This window comes from Hemitrygon akajei, chromosome 4, assembly GCF_048418815.1.
Source record: "Hemitrygon akajei chromosome 4, sHemAka1.3, whole genome shotgun sequence".
Classification (NCBI taxonomy): Eukaryota; Metazoa; Chordata; class Chondrichthyes; order Myliobatiformes; family Dasyatidae; genus Hemitrygon; species Hemitrygon akajei.
Genome location: NC_133127.1, coordinates 181,333,163 through 181,354,692, shown reverse-complemented (window position 1 = coordinate 181,354,692; position 21,530 = coordinate 181,333,163). Strand labels below are relative to the sequence as shown.

The 21,530-nt window shown below is 44.9% G+C and overlaps 1 protein-coding gene across 2 annotated transcripts in view; it reads left to right on the top strand.

Moving 5' to 3' along the window:
• slc9a7 (solute carrier family 9 member 7) overlaps positions 1-21,530 on the top strand; it is a 157,045-nt gene that overhangs the window by 82,749 nt on the left and 52,766 nt on the right. For both annotated transcript variants that reach the window (XM_073044147.1, XM_073044145.1), the window contains exons 4-5: positions 7,886-7,962; positions 14,477-14,589. In XM_073044147.1, coding sequence (XP_072900248.1) covers positions 7,886-7,962; positions 14,477-14,589 — 190 coding nt within the window. The remainder of the gene's footprint in view (positions 1-7,885; positions 7,963-14,476; positions 14,590-21,530) is intronic.

The window sequence follows — 21,530 nt, the reverse complement described above, 5'->3', positions numbered from 1 at the left end:
ATGATGGCCTGGGTTTGGAGAACTGTATGTGCACGGAGGTGGGTGTGTGGAAGGGAGGGAGGAACAGGGTTTGCTTCACTGTTGTTGCTTGGTGTGTTCTGTTTCTGGTCACGCCCTGGCCTGCTTCCTATTACACCCTGCCCTAAATATACCCAGTGACTTGGCCTTCACAACCTCTGAGGCAGTGAATTTCTGTTTCGCCTCTGAATCTGCTGGGGTTGTCTATTGTGTCCAGTGTTCCCGATGCAGCCTCTACATTGGCGAGACCTGTCGTAAATTGGGGACCGCCACTTCTTCCAGCATCTCTGTTTCATCTGTCTGAAGTGGAACCTCCCGGTGGCAAATATTTTAATTCTGATTTCCATTCCCTTCCAACACATCATTCCATGGCTTCCTCTTGTGTCAAGATAAGGCCACCTTCGGGGTGGAGGAGCAACGTCTTGTATTCCGTCTGGGTATCCTACAACATGTTGGCATGAATATCGAATTCTCCTTCCAGTGAACAAAATTCCCTCCCCCTCCCCTCTTCTATTCCCTATTCTGGTCTCTTAGCTCTTCTCACCTGCCTACCACACCCCAATCTGGCTTCACCTATCACCTAGCTGTCCTCCTTCCCCTCTCCCCATATCTTTATTGTGGCATCTTCCCCCTTCCTTTCTGGTCCTGGAGAAGGGTCTCGGCCCGAAGCATTGACTATTTATTCATTTTCATGGATGCTGCCTGACCTGTTGAGTTTTTTCAGCTTTTTTTGTGTGTTGCAATGAATTCCACAGATTCCTCACCCTCTGGCTGAAATTCCTCCTCAATTCAGTTCTAAAGGGACATTCTTCTGTTCTGAGACTGTGTCCTTCGGTAATTTCCCCCACCCTAGGAAAAATCCTCTCTATGTCCACTGTATCTTGGCTTTTCAATATTCATGTGTTTCAATGAGATCCCCCTTCATTCTACTAAATTCCAGTGAATACAGGCCCAGAGCATCAAACACTTCTCGAAAGTTCACCCTTTTATTCCTGGGTTCATTCTCATCAACCTCCTCTGTTTTGGTAACAGGCCCTTCATCTTCACTCTAAGTTTACCTACTAGCATATCTTTGGGATGTGGCAGAAAGCCAAGTGGTCATGGAGATTATTATTAATTAATTACTCTGCTGGTGTTTAGGGCAGCAGAGAAGGTCCTCCATCTTTCTGACTGTCCTTGGCCACATAGAAGGAACCTTCACTGCTGTTTCCAGTCAGAGTTGTTAGCCCTGAGCTGAACCCCGAAACTCAGAGGACTAGTGGACTACTCGTCGTCTGACCTCTGCCCTTTGACCTGTTTAGCCTCTATCCTTCGGCCTATTTGGCATGGGTGGGCCTACTCATTGCCAAAGCACAAGGCCCCGACCCCAGCCAACATAGCTCTCTGAGTCATTGCAGCACACAAGCCTCTAAACATTACAACAAAGTTGTGATCCTCTTAGCGGAAGTGATCATGGAGATTTCACGCAAACTCTTCACAGACAGCTCCCAGAGATTGGGATGAGACGCTGGTCTCTGAAGAACTAGGGTGGCAGCACTGACCACTGAGCCACAGTGCCACTGGACAGTTGACTTCGTTGAAAACTTGACTGACCAGCTTTGTCCTCTCACTTTGGTTTCTCATTCCTGGGATGGCAGGGCTTTCATATGAAGAAAGACTGGATCGACTAGGCTTATACTCACTGGAATTTAGAAGATTGAGGGGGGATCTTATTGAAACGTATAAAATTCTAAAGGGATTGGACAAGCTAGATGCAGGAAGATTGTTTCCGATGTTGGGGAAGTCCAGAATGAGGGGTCACAGTTTAAGGATAAAGGGGAAGCCTTTTAGGACCGAGATGAGGAAAAATTCCTTCACACAGAGAGTGGTGAATCTGTGGAATTCTCTGCCACAGGAAACAGTTGAGGCTGGTTCATTGGCTATATTTAAGAGGAAGTTAGATATGGCCCTTGTGGCTAAAGGGATCGGGGGTATGGAGAGAAAGCAGGTACAGGGTTCTGAGTTGGATGATCAGCCATGATCATACTGAATGGCGGTGCAGGCTCGACGGGCCGAATGGCCTACTCCTGCACCTATTTTCTATGTTTCTATGTTTGGTGACAGTGATCCTTTACAGAGCGCCACATGACGTTTTATAAATGTCACTATCCAACGGCAGAGAACAAGAATTCTGCTCAGTTTAGGGGATTCCCCACAGGGAAGCTTCCATTTCCCACCCTTTCCCATTGTTCCTTTGTTGTGTTCATGAGATATGCATGTCACTGGCAATAACAGCGTTTGATACACTTTAAATTCCTTGCCATTATCAGTCCTGTAATATAAATACTATTACAAAAAAGGCAAGGCTGTGTCTCTACTTCCTTAGAAGATTGCAGAGTTTCAACGTGTCATCTTAAACTTGGACAAACTTCCATACAATGCCCTGTGTACAATGGAGAGTGTACTGACTGGTTGCATTAGTCTGGTATGGAAACACTAACGTCCAAGAAGTGATAATAAATGTAGTTTGAAATTTGAGGAGATTTCTGAAAATGATCCTGGCAATGAAAGGGGTGACCTCCTATGAGGACCGTTTGATGGCTCCGTGCCTGTACTCTCTAAAGTTCAGAAGAATGAGAGCAGGGTCTCATTGAAAGCTTCAGAGTATTGAAAGGCTAAATAGAGTGAACATGGAGCAAATGTTTTCAGTACTGGAAGAGTCTCGGACCAGAGGGCACAGCCTCAGAATAGGACACCCCTTTACAACCTAAATGAGGAAGAATTTCTTCAGCCAGAGGGTAGTGAAGCTGTGGAATCCATTGTCACAGATTGCTGTGGAGGCCAAGCTGTTGGGTATATTTAAATCAGAGGTTGATAAGTTCTTGCTTAGTAAGGGCACCAAAAGTTACAGAGAGAAGGCAGCAGAATGGAGTCAAGAGGGATAATAAATCAGCTGTGGTTGAATAGCAGCAATGGGCTGAATGGCCTAATTATTCTCCAATGTATTATCGTCTAAATTTGACTTTTGTTCAGCAACGTGCTTTGTTTTAACCAGAGTGCAGTGGAGCTTGCTTTGGGAAAAGTACCAAAAATTCACTTTATTCATATTGAATCTAGTCTGTACAGATCAATACTCATGACTATCTACAGATGAGCAGTTCAAAATTAGAATCATGTTTAATTTCACTGGTGTATATAGTGAACTTTGTTGTTTTGTGGTGTCATTACATTGCAATGCATAATTTAAAACTATGAATTACAATAAAAAATATATACTAAAAAAAATTAAAATTAAATGAGCAGTGCAAAAATAGCAACAAAAAAAAAGGGGGGGAAGAAGAGAAGAAGTGTTCATGGGTTCAATGTTCATTCGGAAATCTAGTCACAGAGGAGAAGGAGATGTTCCTGAAACATTAAGTGTGTGTCTTCAGGCTCCTGTACCACCTCCTTGATAGTGGCAGTGAGAAGATGAGATGAACTGGGTGATGGGGGTCCTTAATGATGGATGCCACCTTTTTGAGGCATCACCTTTTGAGGGTATCTTGCATTCTGGGGAGGCTAGTGCCCACGATGGAGCTGGCTAAGTTTACAGCTTTCTGCAGCTTTTTCCGATGCTGTACAGTGGCCACTTCATACCAGATGGTGATGCAACCAGCTCTCAGCTCTCCACGGTACACCTGTAGAACCTGCAGGAGTTTTTGGTTCCTTCTCTGTAATTACATCAATATGTAGGTCCTAGGTCCTAGAGATGTTGATGCTGCTGACCCCTCGATGAGGACTGTCGTGTACTACTCCGACTTCGCCTTCCTGAAGTCCACAATCAACTCCTTGGTCTTACTGATGTTGAGTGCAAAGTTGGTGTTGCGACACCACCCAGCCAACAGATCTGTCTCACCCCTGTACGCCTCCTCATCACCTCGTCATCATTTCTGAGCAGCCTACCAAGTTGCGTCACTGCGTGGTAGGGAAACTGCACAGCAGCGGACCGGAGGACTCTAAACTGCGCAATGCACCGCCGGCACCAACCATCAACGGTGGTAGGCCAGCAATATCGTGAAGGAATCCTTCCACCTTGCACGTGGAATGTTCGTCCCACTCCCATCAGGGAAAAGGCTACGTAGCATCCATGACAGGACCACTAGACTGAGAGACAGTTACGTCCCTCAAGTTCTTAGGGTCATCAACACCTCCATCAATTAACTCACCCCCCCCCTCCCCATCACTACATACACATTATCCAGCATCACTTTATGTGCAAGCATTTAGTCTATGTGTAACAGTTACTTGTGCATTGTGTTTTATAGGACCTCTTATATTTGTTTTTATTTGTATTTTATTGTATTACGCTTATTGTGTATCTTTATGCTGCATTGGATAGGAGTAGCAATCACTCCATTCTCCTTTACACTCGTGTGCTGAAGAATCACAATGAAAGCTTCTGCATTTTGAATCTTGTGGGAAATTGTATCTTTAAGTTTCTTTTAATCCAGATGTATCCTTGACTTTGGGTTGTAGCACTGCAGGTTAGATTGGACATTCGAATACCCTTGGGAATGACAGTATAGCCACCTTGGCATTGCAATACTGAACTGTCACGTGAAGGACTCAATTTTCCAGATTCTTTTAACTAATTACAGGCAACGTTTTTCAGCTTTAAATTCCCAGTTACTTCCCCTCAGCCACTGGGCTCTTGAACCAAAGAGGATAACTTCACTCAACTTCACTTGCCCCATCATTGACATGTTCCCCACGAGCACTAGACTCACTTACAAAGTAACACACACAATGTGCTGGAGGAACTCAGCAGGCCAGGCAGCATCTATGGAAGAGTTGATAACAAGTCCTGATGAAGGGTTTCAGCTCATTTACCCATGTAACCTATTAACCCGCCAGCTCATATGTCTTTCGAACACGGGAGGAAATGGTAGCACCCAGAGGAGACAAATTCCTTTCAGAAAGTGGCGGAATTGAACCTGGGCCGCTAGTACTGCAATAGTGTTACGCTAACCACTGTGCTACTGGGTGCAAACTATTGGTCTGCGAGGAAATATCCAATGGCCTATTAATGTTTGAAATAACATGTGTAAAATGCATAAATTGCACGCCCCATGATACACAACACTAAAAGAGGGAAGCAAAGACTTGCATTTAAAGCGGTAGATTTCACTTCTGTGTTTCTTATTTATTTATTGAGATACAGCGTGGAATAGGCCTTTCCACCCTTTCAGGCCACACTGCCAAGTAATCCCCGGATTTAATCCTCGCCTAATCACAGGACAACTTACAATGTCCAATTAACCTACCATCTTTGGACTGTGGGAGGAAGCCAGAGCACTTGGTGGAAACCTATGTGGTTATGGGGAGAACATACAAACTCTACAATGTTGGAAAGCATTTTGTAGCCTATGACATCTGAAGAAGGGTGAAAACTGAACACTTCTTTTCCCCGCTCTCTACGCATGATCTGCTTGGTGTCTCCAACATGTCTTGTTTTTATGATGCCCAAATTACTGAAGCCGAAATTCATAAAGCTATTTTTTCAATGTGATCCGGTAAGGCCCCTGCGATGGCTACCCTGTAGAATGCTATTTTTAAAAAATTTGGAAAATTGCTTTCTCCGTTTATGTTGGAAATGTTTAAGGGCTCTTTTGTGTCTTGTTTTTATTTTCCAGCATCTGTGGATTATTTTTTCCAGATTTTCAAATATTGTTAAGTGTAATGTGGGAGATGCAGCCATCACTTGCAGCTTGGGTCTCAACATGCAGGAATGCAAAGATAACCAAGTTTTTCTAAACACAAAATACTCTGCAGGTGCTGGGGTCAAAGCAACACGCACGACACACTGGAGGAACTGAGCAGGTCGGGCAGCATCCGTGGAAACGAACAATCAAAGGTGAAGAAGGAATGTAAGGGGAAAGCACTATGGGTAGGTTTGTTTCCACGGATGCTGCCCGACCTGCTGAGCTCCTCCAGCGTGTTGTGCGTGTTACCAAGCTTTCCTGTTTCCTTTACTTGAGGAGCGATCTGTTGAAATGTTGCCAGGGAATATTTTCAAAGTTGAAAGTAAATTTATTTTCAAAGTACATATAAGTTACCGTATATTACCTTGAGATTAATTTTATTTCATGCATTCATGGTAGAACAAAGAAATGCAATAGAATCAAGGAAATGCTATCCACAAAACAAGAGAGAGACATACAGCAACTGTGCAAAAGAAGATTATTTATAATATAGAAATAATAACAAAATAATACTGAGAACATGAGTTGTAGAGTCCTTGAAAGTGAATCCTTGGGGTGTGGAATCATTTCAATGTTGAGGTGACTGAAGTTATCCACACCGGTTCAGGAGCCTGATGGTTGAAGGGTAATCACTGTTCCTGAATCTAATGGTGTGGGACCTGAGACTCCTGTACCTCCTTCCTGATGGCAGCAGTGAGAAGAGAGCATGGGCTGGATATCTTAAGTCCATCTACCACAGCGGTACCTCTGTCAGGGTCATGCTTGGTGCTCTGTGTACAATCATGAAATGTGGATTGAACCTTCTGATTTGGAGGCACTGGGAAATAGGACTAACAAATAGTTTGTAAGCAGTTCTAACGAAGTGGACTGGAATATATTAGATTAACTTAAAGTAATTTTTAGGTTTTCCTCCTGTACCTTTGTGGAAGCAAGGTTTATTTCTTCCAGTGCCGTTAAGTCAAGTTGGTCAACATTGAGTTTGTTGTCATCTGCACAAGTACACGTGTGCACGGGTGTAATATGGATGGCTGGCTCATTGCATTGGGGCATGTTGACAAGAAAAGCAGAAATTAAGCATGAATTATGCAAGAAATAATGCAAATGGAATAAAAAAACTGAGTTAGTGATGAGAGTTGTGCATGTTGGTTCAAGAATAGAATGGTTGAAGGGAAGTAGTGTTGGAAACCACTTTTAAAAAAATATTTTTTATAAGATTTATACTTTTTTAATAAACTTGAGTATTTTTCACACCAGCAGAAAGTGGTATAGCAGCTAACGGTTTATCACCTTTCTCATTTTTCGTTGGCTAAGTATTAGCACATTACCCAAGTGATATAATTGTTTTAATTATGTAGCCTACCAAATAGTTTATTCTTATCTAAAGAATGTCTATCTTTTTATAGATTTTTCAGAGGTGCCGTCTTGGCAGCTTCTTTATTCCTTTGTCCCCTCTCAGCACGTTTCTTATTTCTTTATTTAGTTTGTTTAGTATTTGTATGTTTGTTTGTACTCTAAAAATAAACTGAATTCTTGGATCAGGACTGCTTGTCATTCCTGACTTACGGCAGAACCCCAAGGGTCAGAAATTAAATAGAAGTCCAACAGTAGATAACCGCCCTGCTGAAGGGTTTCTGCCCAAAACGTCGACTGTACTCTTTTCCATAGATGCTGCCTGGCCTGCTGAGTTCCTCCAGCATTTTGTGTGTGTTCCTTCGATTTCCAGCATCTGCAGATTTTCTCTTGTTTGTGACTAGATATCCTCCAATGTGTGGCAACACTTGCACGCTGCCCCCAGCATATCCCTGGGTTGTGTTGGTTGTTCACATGAATGGCGCATTTAACTGTATCTTTTGATGTACATCTGATAAATAAATCTTTAACCCGGTTGTGTGGATCTTCTATCTTCTGTATCTAAATTGCAAAAGCTATTGGGAAAGAAAAGCCAATTAATTCCACCTGATTCTAGAGCTTTTATTTGAGCTTTGAAATTTGTTTCTATTTGCTCGATTATCTTTTTTTCTTTGTATGAGGGTGGTGGATAAAGTTGATGGAACCTGGATAACCTGGTGCCAGAACAGACATAATGAGTCATATTGTGGATTCTTGTATGACTGGCTGCCTTTTACAGTGTAGTTTCTATGTTGCAGAGACATTTCTTCCGGAATCTGGGCTCTATCCTGGCATACGCATTTATTGGAACCGCGGTGTCCTGTTTTGTCATAGGGTGAGTATCTCTGAAATGCATTTCTCTTCACTTGGCCAACGATCATGCTTGTTAAATTAGGAGCTGCTGAAGCTCTCCAGTTGGAATTGAGGTTAGTTTTGAATTATTAAATTTAATGACAATCTCTGTAACTTCAGAAACCAGGATCTGGCTAGCTAGCTGTTCTGTGAGATCGCGCCTGACCTAGGACTTCACTTCATACGCCCATTTTAGTCTATGAGTCAGTCTCAAATTGCAACTGATCCAGCAGTTTTTCCCTTTTTGTGGAAGGAAGTTCCAATTTCTTCCACCCTTTGAGGTTCTCCAATCTCCACAACGTCCTTTAAATCGTAGTCAATGTCAATGAGCAGTACAGCACAAATACAGGCTCTTTGGCGGATGCCAAACCTGTCCGCCATCTAGTCCCAGTTTCTTGCGTTTGGCCCATATCCCTCTAAACCAGGGGTTCCCCACTTTTTTTTTAATGCCATGGACCTATACCGTTTAAGCAAGGTGTCTGTGGATCCCAGGTGGGGAATCCCTGCTCTAAACACTGCCCTTGCACCTACCTATCCAAGTGCTTCTTAAATGGTACTTTTAAGAGCTTCTTCTGGCAGCTCATTTCAGATGCTCACCATCCTCTGCATTTTTAAAGTAAGTTGCCCCTCAAGTTGCTTTTGTATATTCCCACTCTTGCCCCTAGTTTTGGACTTCCTTACCCTGGGGAAAAGATTATGACCATCCATCTTTTCAATGCAACATGATTTTATAAACCTTGATAACATCACTGCTTATTCTCCTACATTTCAGGGAATAAAGACCTCGCCTGGCCAACCTCTCCCTATAACTTGGGCGGTCTTGTCCTGGAAACATCCTCTAGTCAGGGGTTCCCAACCTGGAGTCCACAGACCCCCTCAGTTAATGGCATAAAAAAGGTTGGGAACCTCTGTCATGAGTGTTTGTTCTACCGTTTCCATTTGAATAAAAACATACACCATGCCCATCAAAAGATGAACTAAACCTACAGCATCGTTGATTCATCGAGCTTTAAAATGCAGCGCTTGCTGTTAATGACTGGATTCTTTCTTAGTTCCAGGCCCTCAGTATTCTCTGACAAAGTCACCAATGGAATTTGGGCTTTCTGTCCAAGCTCTGCACTGACTATGTCTCAAGGTCCAGTGAAATTTAGTTCCTCTGCTGTGGCAAAACGTTTTCCTGTGGTCAGGAGCCTTGCTCCCATCATACGTTCATCACCAGCAGTGCAGAGTGGGTTTTGGTTGTAATGTACCTGCAGTGTTTTGTTTCTAAATGTCTGCATAGTGGTGATGGTTTGTTAGTGCATTGCACTGCATTTCAGGTTAAACAGTAACTCCAGACCCAGTGAGTGCCATTGATGTATTCTTATCTCCGTTCCCATGAGATGGACACTGTTTGCTTCAAGGAGTGCCCTTTCACTCTTTCCCTTTGCTAGGCACATTAAAATGTTCGGGATGAGAGGAGAACAGCTCTCATGCTTTTAATCTCAAATGTATTAAATCTATTAGCAATGAAGAATTGAGCCACAATTAGAAGTATGAAAGAAGGCAGTAAGCAAGTTATTACAAACATTCTACCAGAATTATTGGTGTCCTGTGAAACACCAGGGCTCTGTTTTCTAAATCAGAAAACTTGGGGAATATTCTGCTAAAAGTCTTTTACCTTTTCGAGCCCTGATAGAACTTTAGGAAGAGATAACAACAACTTGTGTGTAAAATTCAGAATTGGAGCTAATTTCTGTTGAAGGATTGGAGCTGTAACGAGGCCACAGTTTAAGAATAAGGGGTAGGCCATTTAGAACAGAGATGTGGAAAAACTTTTTTACCCAGAGAGTGGTGGATATGTGGAATGCTCTGCCCCAGAAGGCAGTGGAGGCCAAGTCTCTGGATGCATTCAAGAGAGAGTTAGATAGAGCTCTTATAGATAGCGGGGTCAAGGGATATGGGGAGAGGGCAGGAACAGGGTACTGATTGTGTATGATCAGCCATGATCACAGTGAATGGCGGTGCTGGCTAGAAGGGCTGAATGGCCTACTCCTGCACCTACTGTCTATTGTCTATTGTCTTGCTGTAGGGAGCTGCATAGTTTGGTAAGGCAGCAGGGAGGCTGACGTGGACCTTAAACAGCTTCATGTGGGCTGCGTCTGTGTGTATTTTTAATGAATCTTTACATGGAAGAATCACGTGCCTTTTCCTGTGGCTACAAAATATTCCCCAATATGGTGAGTCTATGTACACATACTGCTTAAAGCTCACAAATACTACTGCAAGAAGTTTGAACTTTACAACTATTCTAATTTGCAGAACTGACTTGAAAATTATTATTAATCTTTTTGATTTCTAATGTAGTTGAACTTGTAATATACATTCTGAAATGGATCTTCAGCAACTCAATTGAAACCAGCTTTGCAATTTATCAGGAGTTGGAGTGATCCACACGTTCCTTGAGTAATTTAATGTAATTCAGATTCAGATTGATTAATTTATTTATCACATGTATATCAAAATATTCAGTGAAATGCCTCATTTGCATTAATAACCAATGCAAGTTAATGATGTGCAGGTGGCAGCCCACAATGTATCGCTACACATTCCATTGCCAACCTGACTTCTAACTCCCCATATCTCTGTCCCTAAACCCTAGTTAGTTGCTACCTATTACACCACTGGCATTTAGGGCAGCATTCTGTTTCTCTAACAATTGTTTTTGACTAGTTGGTGTTGTTAGCCCTAAGCTGAACCCCCGAACCTGGAGGACCAGTGGACCGCTCTAAGTCTGGCCTCTACCCTTTGACCTGTGTGGCATGGGAGTCAAAGCCTACCAAGAGTCAAAGCACCCCAGCCAAAATAGCTCTCCGGGTTATTGAGGAATGCAAGTCTCCAAATCCTATGATGAGGTTGTGGTCCCTAAGCCTTCTCTGACCCTTAACTCCCCTCTCTGTCCCCAAAACCATCCCTATGAATCTAAATGAAACAACCAAAATTTAAAAATCTAAATTTGAGCCACAACCTTGGCAGAGACCACGGTTTGGTGCCATCTTGACCGGATTACTGAGCCGTAGGGTTATACAGCATGGCAGCAGGCCGTTAGGCCCATCTCAGCCACACTGACCAACATGTCTATGTGTACTGGTCCTATTTGTCTGCGTTTGACCAATATTCCTCTAAACCCAGGAGTTCCCAAGCTGGGGTCCAGGGACCCATCTGTTAGTGGTAAGCTTCCATGGCACAAAAAAAGGTTGGGAACCCCTGCCCTAAACCTTTGCTTTCCATGCACCTGTCCAGATGTATTCATATATTGTAAATGCAGCTCACTCCATCTACCCTCCTCCCTCTGTGAAGGGCAGGGAGAAGGTGCCTCCTTGGGTCACTTTTAAATGTTTTCCCTCTCACCTTAAAGCTGCCCTCTAGTTTAAGACTCCCCTACCCTGGGGGAGAAAAGACTGTGACACTGTGCCCCTCAGAATTTTCTCACTCTTAGCCTCTTTTTCTCCAGGAAATAGAGCCCCAGCCTATCCAACTTCTGCTTTAACTCAAGCCCCCAGACCTGGTAATATCCTTGCAAATCTTTGCTGCCCCTTTCCAGTTTCGAGCTTAGAGGTAGCCATTTCCTTGACCTGATGCGACCACATTCCGTAGACATGTGGCCGATCACGTAAACACCCAGGTTGGGCCCTGATGAGGGTTAGATGGACATTTCTGGAAATTCCACCCACATGTCTTCTGAGAAAGTGTTGGCCAAATTAGAGATTTTTTCTTTGGAACAGGAAAATCTGCAGCTGCTGGAAATCCACAGACAGATAGGCACATACACTGCTGGAGGAACTCAGCGGGCCGGGCAGCATCTATAGAAAGGAGTCCTGATGAAGGGTCTCGGCCTGAAACGTCAACTGTTTACTCTTTTGCGTAGACCTGCCTGGCATGCTGAGTTCCTGCAGTGTTTTGTATGTGTTGGGGATGTCACAAACATTTTTTTACAGAGAGTGTTATGTGCATGGTATGTGCTGCCAGGAGTCGTGGTAGGGTCAACACAACTAGGGTCATATATGAGACTCTTAGATAGGTGCATGGGTGATAGCGATAGGGAGGGCTATGTGAGAGGGAAGGGTTGGGTTATTGTTTCCTAACCTTTTTTAGCCCAACACCACCCCCTCCCCCCCAAAGCAACTTCACACTTGCCAAAACTCCTGTTAGGCACAGTATACTTTCCGGTGCCCTCATAATGTAAAAACGTGCCTACCATATGCTAACATGAGAAAAATAATTCTGCTTTAATTTTTGATTTGTCTTTACACCTAGCTTACACAGAAATGCATGTTGTACAACAGCTTCAATATCAATGTGATCTTTGATTTCGATGCTTTTTAGCAAGGGTTGAAATATCTGGCTCAAGTCATAACAGCAAAAGCCTCAAGTACCCGTGCGTAACAATGTCCAAGCAGTTTCTGTTTTTTTTTGTGAGTATGTGGTTAACTATACTGAAGCCTCTTTCAACGAGGTAGGAGGATGGAAATGCAAAGAAGAGCAGTTCGTCTCTTCTCCAAAGACCATGAAGCTTCATATGACAGTGTAGCCACAAAGCACAAAAGCCAACATTTTTGAAAAGCATTTTTGCTTCTTCGTCGTTCTGAATTTTGATAATTTCTTCCTGCAAGTTCTCTTCCACCTTGCAAAAAAAAAGGGCTAATTACCCAGTGTGGAATTTCCAGATCATTCAAATCCTTGAATTGATTCTGAAAATTTTTCTTCAGTGACTGCAGGTGTAAGCAGTACTCTTGCAAATCACTGTCTGTGAAAGAGAGTCCCATGCTTTCCGTGCAGGGGAACTGTGAGAACATTCTTTTCCCAGTGTTTTGCTTATATATTTCCAATTTTCTGGTAAAAGTGGACACTGCACATTTTGCCTGGATTAAATTGAAATTCTCATCCTGCAGTTTCATATTTAGAATGTTCATTTTGTCAATACAGATCGGCGAGGTATGCCACATCTCCACGTAGAAGTTCAATTTTGTTTCACAAGCTCTTTGTTGACTTTGAGCAAAAATTCAACCAGTGTCAAAAAAGATTAAAGAAATGTTTTAAGCAGCAGCCTTTTGACAGCCAACACGCTTAAGTGTGAAGAAGCAAGTGTTCAAACTCTTAATCATTATCTTGGCATAACTGGCGAAGTATTCTGCTATTTAATGGATGAGCTTTAATTTTGTTGATAGTAGGTGTTACAAGAATCATGCCTGATAAAAGTCATAGGCTGAGGTTTTTGGCTGGGAGATGTTGACGATGAATTACACAATGGATTGCAAACTGACTTGGGATTTCTTTTTTCATAAATGCCACTAAACCAGCAAGGCGACCTGTCATATATGGTGCTCCATCTGTTGCATAAGAAATCATGTTCCTAATTGGAATACTTTTATCCTCAAAATATATTTTGAGCTTGTCGTAGATTCTCCATTTGATTCTTGCGTTTTAACTTTTTACAAAAGAAAATCTTTTCATAAACTTTCCTATTTTTGATAAAATGTAGATGTGGCATTATCAATGCCTCATTGTCTCATACAGTTGGCATCCAGTTGTAACCCAAATTCTGTTTTTTGTAGCTCTGTACATAGTTGATTCGCAGTGTCTTCACTCATTTCAACAATACGATGAGCTATAGGGTTATTACTCAGAGGAATTGATTTTAAAATGCTGATATCCAATTTGAGAACCGTGGTGAGCATTTCTGATACAACAGGCATTATTAATCTTGCACCAATTGTATGAGATTTTCCACACTTTGCTGTTGTTTTGGAAATGTCATAAGACCTCTATCAAGGTAATTTTTAGCTTGCATGGCAAATGACTCGAATGAGCAACACCTTTCAAATGCTTTTTTCATCTTCTGGAACTGAGTAATACCTTAAATAGCCTCTTCAGGGTGTCTTTTATGGAAGTGTTCCTGCAATCTTGATGGTTTCATGGCTTCCTTAGACAGTACAGTTTTACAAATAAGACACGTGGGGCGTCGCTGATTTGATGGGAACGGAATAAAACCGTACTCCAGGTATTAACATTGTATTTACGCACTTTCTGTAGTTTTCTGTAGTTGGCAGGACTAGAATTCAAGGCTTCACCACCTTCAGGCTTGTAGAGATTGCACTGTACATATTTATCCATCATTAACGGGGCTAAATTAAAAATTAATACAAACTGGGAATGCCTATCGGATGTTGATGGCAGTTAGTTGGCACAGTCGGTCAGGTCTCGTACCTCAAGTTAGGGTGCCACTTACCACTGCACCCCCCCCCCCCCCCCAACAACTTCTATTTCCCCTAACGTCTCCTTAGGACAAATAACCGCCCCTGTTGGGAATCACTGGACTAGAATGACCTTGGAATAGGTTGAAGGGTCAGCATGTTATTGTAGACTGAAGGACCTGTATTGTGTTGTACTGTTCTATGTTGTGTAGTAGTTTTGTAGTTTTTTTAAAAGATTAAAATAAATTAATGTTCTACTTACAGAAACTTCATGTATGGCATTGTGAAGCTGATGTATGCAGTGGGACAGCTTAAAGACGGGTTTTATTACACTGACTGCCTGTTTTTTGGTGCTATCATTTCTGCAACTGATCCTGGTATGTAGCAGTGCAAGACTTTATTAACGGTATGAATACAAATTGAAGGTGGAATTAAATGCACAATTCAGAAAGGTTCAGCAGGTTAGTTAAGCTGTAGGTCGATGGGATTGGCATGGAGGGGGTGGGGAAGACAATGTTTGCATTTAGAGAAATCACTCTGTCTTCAGAAGGCTTTGAACAAGTATGGGAGAGAGGGAGGGGTGGGTGGTGCAGGGAGGGATGGAGGGGAACTATGGGGAGGGGATGGAATGGCCCTGTTGTACTGAGAAGAGGAGAAGCCTCACTTGAGCAAAAAGGAAGACTTGTTGAATGCAAGAATTGACAGTGTCTGGACAGATGCACCAGAGACTAGCCGGAATCAGTGAAAATGGAATGGAGTGCCTGTGGGAAGGAAGATGAAAAGTGCAAGTCAGCACAACTGTAGAGATTGAGCTTGTGGTAGATACTGACCTGAGAAAGAAAGCGAGCATGCTTGTGAATAAGGAGACTGAGATGAACCAGGTGAAAGAAGGTTAGAACTTGGAAACAAAACTGGGCGGCACAGTAAAAAAGCAGTTAGCATAATGTGACCAGGGCTCAATTCCCACAACTGCCTGTCAGAAGTTCTCCCTATACCGCATGCGTTTTCTCCGGGTGCTCCAGTTAGTAGGCTAATTGGGTGACGTGGGCTCATTGGACCAGAAGGACCTGTTATTGTGCTGAACGTCCAAGTAAAAAATCAAAATAAATAAATGTTCCATTTTGGGCCAACAGCATCAGTGCATTGATTCAGCAACAAAAATGTTCCCTTTTCATCCTCGCAAACTGGGGTCAAACTCCAGATTAAGCATGAGTTCATTACTTGTACTTCCAATCTGCTACTCTTTATCACTGCTTAAAGAGCAATCACTCCATCAAAAATAGCAGAGATTGCTCTGTTAACAAGATAAAAAATTTGATTTAAATTTGCTCTGATTGCTTCTTTAATCATCAACATTTGCATTAGACCTCTTAACCTGATATGTAAATGATGGGAGGGGAATGACACCAGGCAACAGAATGAGATACCAAGGCAGGTGGCCAGATGGTCAGATGAAAGAGGGTGAGATGCTTAGGAAAGAATGCCAGAGTTTAGCATTAAGATAATTGAATATGTATCTGCTAGTGAGATTATGTAAAATAGCTGAAGATGTTTCATTAGACAAGTGGAAGAGTTCTTTGACATAAACTCGAGATACTGTAAGGATAAGATCCTTAACAGTGGTGCTGAGCAGAGAGATCTTGGGGATCCAAGTTCATAGCTCCCTGAAAGTGGCTACACAGGCTGATGCAGTGGTCAAGAAGGCACGTGGCATGCTTGCCTTTATTAGTTGAGGCATTGATTTCAAAAGTCAGGAAGTTGTGTTGCAGCTTCATAAAACTCTAGTTAGACTGCATCTGAATAGAAAGAGAAATAAAACTGAATTACAACTGAGTGTGTGCCTTCAGGCTTCTGTACCTCCTTCCTGATGGTATCATTGAGAAGAGGGCATTTTGTGTGTGTGTGCGTGTGCGTGCGATGATGGACACCGCCATTTTGGGGCATTGGTCCTTGAAGATGTCCTAGATACTACGGAGGCTAGTGCCCATGATGGAACTGACTGATTTTACAACTCTCTGCAGCTTATTCAATCCTGTGCTGTGGCCAAACCACTCCACACCAGATAGTGATGCAGCCAGTTAGAATGCTCTCTGCGGTACATGTCTGTAGACGTTATGTAAGCAGAAGAGATTAGATGGCCATTTGATGATTAATTTAGTTGGTTCAGTACAACACTGTGGGCTGCAGAGCCTGTTCCTGTGCTGTAGCGTTCTGTTATATGCTGGAACTCCAGAGTCACACGCAAAACGCAGGAGGAACTCTGCAGGTCAGGCAGCATCTATAGAAATGAATAGGCGGTTGATGCACCCTTAATAAGTACTCAGGATCAGGATCCTCAGCCCATGAGGAATGTGCTTGGCCCAAAACGCTAACTGTTCAATCCCCTCCATAGATACTGCCTGACCTGCTGAGTTCCTCCAGAACTTTGTGCGAGTTACTTCAGAAGTCTTTAAGATTTACAATGCTGGAGGTGAAAGCAGAGAGAAGGAAGGGTTATTTTTGTATAAACGATAGGAATGTTAACTCGGGGAGTAATGCTGGGATAGAATGTTAGCAGGCTATGGAGTGAGTGAGGAAACAACTGCTGACATGTGAAAGCATCAAAGTTAGTAGAGGATGAGGGGAAAAGGCCAGCCGAGAGAGCATCGAGGTTAACAGAGGATGAGGGGAAAAAGCCAGCCGAGAGAGCATCGAGGTTAACAGAGGATGAGGGGAAAAGACAGCCGAGAGAGCATCGAGGTTAACAGAGGATGAGGGGGAAAAGCCAGCCGAGAGAGCATCGAGGTTAACAGAGGATGAGGGGAAAAAGACAGCCGAGAGAGCATCGAGGTTAATAGAGGATGAGGGGAAAAAGCCAGCCGAGAGAGCATCCAGGTTAATAGAGGATGAGGGGAAAAGGCAGCCGAGAGAGCATCGAGGTTAATAGAGGATGAGGGGAAAAAGCCAGCCGAGAGAGCATCGAGGTTAATAGAGGATGAGGGGAAAAAGCCAGCCGAGAGAGCATCGAGGTTAATAGAGGATGAGGGGAAAAGGCCAGCCGAGAGAGCATCGAGGTTAACAGAGGATGAGGGGAAAAAGCCAGCCGAGAGAGCATCGAGGTTAACAGAGGATGAGGGGAAAAAGCCAGCCGCGAGAGCATCGAGGTTAAGAGAGGATGAGGGGAAAAGGCCAGCCGAGAGAGCATCGAGGTTAACAGAGGATGAGGGGAAAAAGCCAGCCGCGAGAGCATCGAGGTTAACAGAGGATGAGGGGAAAAGACAGCCGAGAGAGCATCGAGGTTAACAGAGGATGAGGGGAAAAGACAGCCGAGAGAGCATCGAGGTTAACAGAGGATGAGGGGAAAAGACAGCCGAGAGAGCATCGAGGTTAACAGAGGATGAGGGGAAAAGGCCAGCCGAGAGAGCATCGAGGTTAAGAGAGGATGAGGGGAAAAGGCCAGCCGAGAGAGCATCGAGGTTAACAGAGGATGAGGGGAAAAAGCCAGCCGAGAGAGCATCGAGGTTAAGAGAGGATGAGGGGAAAAGGCCAGCCGAGAGAGCATCGAGGTTAAGAGAGGATGAGGGGAAAAGACAGCCGAGAGAGCATCGAGGTTAACAGAGGATGAGGGGAAAAGACAGCCGAGAGAGCATCGAGGTTAACAGAGGATGAGGGGAAAAGACAGCCGAGAGAGCATCGAGGTTAACAGAGGATGAGGGGGAAAAAGCCAGCCGAGAGAGCATCGAGGTTAACAGAGGATGAGGAGAAAAGACAGCCGAGAGAGCATCGAGGTTAACAGAGGATGAGGGGAAAAGACAGCCGAGAGAGCATCGAGGTTAACAGAGGATGAGGGGAAAAAGACAGCCGAGAGAGCATCGAGGTTAACAGAGGATGAGGGGAAAAAGCCAGCCGAGAGAGCATCGAGGTTAATAGAGGATGAGGGGAATACACAGCCGAGAGAGCATCGAGGTTAACAGAGGATGAGGGGAAAAAGCCAGCCGAGAGAGCATCGACGTTTACAGAGGATGAGGGGAAAAAGCCAGCCGAGAGAGCATCGAGGTTAATAGAGGATGAGAGGAATACACAACCGAGAGAGCATCGAGGTTAACAGAGGATGAGGGGAAAAAGCCAGCCGAGAGAGCATCGAGGTTAACAGAGGATGAGGGGAAAAGACAGCCGAGAGAGCATCGAGGTTAAGAGAGGATGAGGGGAAAAAGCCAGCCGAGAGCATCGAGGATAATAGAGGATGAGAGGAAAAGACAGCCGAGAGAGCATCGAGGTTAACAGAGGATGAGGGGAAAAGACAGCCGAGAGAGCGTCGAGGTTAATAGAGGATGAGGGGAAAAGACAGCCGAGAGAGCATCGGTTAAGAGAGGATGAGGGGAAAAGGCCAGCCGAGAGAGCATCGAGGTTAACAGAGGATGAGGGGAAAAAGCCAGCCGCGAGAGCATCGAGGTTAAGAGAGGATGAGGGGAAAAAGCCAGCCGAGAGAGCATCGAGGTTAATAGAGGATGAGGGGAAAAAGCCAACCGAGAGAGCATCGAGGTTAATAGAGGATGAGGGGAAAAAGACAGCCGCGAGAGCATCGAGGTTAACAGAGGATGAGGGGAAAAGACAGCCGAGAGAGCATCGAGGTTAACAGAGGATGAGGGGGAAAAAGCCAGCCGAGAGAGCATCGAGGTTAACAGAGGATGAGGAGAAAAGACAGCCGAGAGAGCATCGAGGTTAACAGAGGATGAGGGGAAAAGACAGCCGAGAGAGCATCGAGGTTAACAGAGGATGAGGGGAAAAAGACAGCCGAGAGAGCATCGAGGTTAACAGAGGATGAGGGGAAAAAGCCAGCCGAGAGAGCATCGACGTTTACAGAGGATGAGGGGAAAAAGCCAGCCGAGAGAGCATCGAGGTTAATAGAGGATGAGAGGAATACACAACCGAGAGAGCATCGAGGTTAACAGAGGATGAGGGGAAAAAGCCAGCCGAGAGAGCATCGAGGTTAACAGAGGATGAGGGGAAAAGACAGCCGAGAGAGCATCGAGGTTAAGAGAGGATGAGGGGAAAAAGCCAGCCGAGAGCATCGAGGATAATAGAGGATGAGAGGAAAAGACAGCCGAGAGAGCATCGAGGTTAACAGAGGATGAGGGGAAAAGACAGCCGAGAGAGCGTCGAGGTTAATAGAGGATGAGGGGAAAAGACAGCCGAGAGAGCATCGGTTAAGAGAGGATGAGGGGAAAAGGCCAGCCGAGAGAGCATCGAGGTTAACAGAGGATGAGGGGAAAAAGCCAGCCGCGAGAGCATCGAGGTTAAGAGAGGATGAGGGGAAAAAGCCAGCCGAGAGAGCATCGAGGTTAATAGAGGATGAGGGGAAAAAGCCAACCGAGAGAGCATCGAGGTTAATAGAGGATGAGGGGAAAAAGACAGCCGCGAGAGCATCGAGGTTAACAGAGGATGAGGGGAAAAGACAGCCGAGAGAGCATCGAGGTTAACAGAGGATGAGGGGAAAAAGCCAGCCACGAGAGCATCGAGGTTAAGAGAGGATGAGGGGAAAAAGCCAGCCGAGAGAGCATCGAGGTTAATAGAGGATGAGGTGGAAAAAGCCAGCCGCGAGAGCATCGAGGTTAACAGAGGATGAGAGGAAAAGACAGCCGAGAGAGCATCGAGGTTAATAGAGGATGAGGGGAAAAGGCCAGCCGAGAGAGCATCGAGGTTAACAGAGGATGAGGGGAAAAGACAGCCGAGAGAGCATCGAGGTTAATAGAGGATGAGGGGAAAAGGCCAGCCGAGAGAGCATCGAGGTTAACAGAGGATGAGGGGAAAAGACAGCCGAGAGAGCATCGAGGTTAACAGAGGATGAGGGGAAAAAGCCAGCCGAGAGAGCATCGAGGTTAAGAGAGGATGAGGGGAAAAAGCCAGCTGCGAGAGCATCGAGGTTAAGAGAGGATGAGGGGAAAAGGCCAGCTGAGAGAGCATCGAGGTTAACAAAGGATGAGGGGAAAAAGCCAGCCAAGAGAGCATCGAGGTTAAGAGAGGATGAGGGGAAAAGGCCAGCCGAGAGAGCATCGAGGTTAAGAGAGGATGAGGGGAAAAGGCCAGCCGAGAGAGCATCGAGGTTAACAGAGGATGAGGGGAAAAAGCCAGCCGAGAGAGCATGGAGGTTAAGAGAGGATGAGGGGAAAAGGCCAGCCGAGAGCATCGAGGTTAACAGAGGATGAGGGGAAAAGGCCAGCCGAGAGAGCATCGAGGTTAACAGAGGATGAGGGGAAAAAGCCAGCCGAGAGAGCATCGAGGTTAACAGAGGATGAGGGGAACAAGACAGCCGAGAGAGCATCGAGGTTAAGAGAGGATGAGGGGAAAAAGCCAGCCGAGAGAGCATCGAGGTTAACAGAGGATGAGGGGAACAAGACAGCCGAGAGAGCATCGAGGTTAATAGAGGATGAGGGGAAAAAGCCAGCCGAGAGAGCATCGACGTTAACAGAGGATGAGGGGAAAAAGCCAGCCGAGAGAGCATCGAGGTTAACAGAGGATGAGGGGAAAAAGCCAGCCGAGAGAGCATCGAGGTTAACAGAGGATGAGGGGAAAAGGCCAGCCGAGAAAGCATCGAGGTTAACAGAGGATGAGGGGAAAAAGCCAGCCGAGAGAGCATCGAGGTTAAGAGAGGATGAGGGGAAAAGGCCAGCCGAGAGAGCATCGAGGTTAACAGAGGATGAGGGGAACAAGACAGCCGAGAGAGCATCGAGGTTAATAGAGGATGAGGGGAAAAAGCCAGCCGAGAGAGCATCGAGGTTAATAGAGGATGAGGGGAAAAGGCCAGCTGAGAGAGCATCGAGGTTAATAAAGGATGAGGGGAAAAGGCCAGCCGAGAGAGCATCGAGTTTAAGAGAGGATGAGGGGAAAAGGCCAGCCTAGAGAGCATCGAGGTTAACAGAGGATGAGGGGAACAAGACAGCCGAGAGAGCATCGAGGTTAAGAGAGGATGAGGGGAAAAGGCCAGCCTAGAGAGCATCGAGGTTAACAGAGGATGAGGGGAACAAGACAGCCGAGAGAGCATCGAGGTTAACAGAGGATGAGGGGAAAAAGCCAGCCGAGAGAGCATCGAGGTTAAGAGAGGATGAGAGGAATACACAACCGAGAGAGCATCGAGGTTAACAGAGGATGAGGGGAAAAAGCCAGCCGAGAGAGCATCGAGGTTAACAGAGGATGAGGGGAAAAGACAGCCGAGAGAGCATCGAGGTTAAGAGAGGATGAGGGGAAAAAGCCAGCCGAGAGCATCGAGGATAATAGAGGATGAGAGGAAAAGACAGCCGAGAGAGCATCGAGGTTAACAGAGGATGAGGGGAAAAGACAG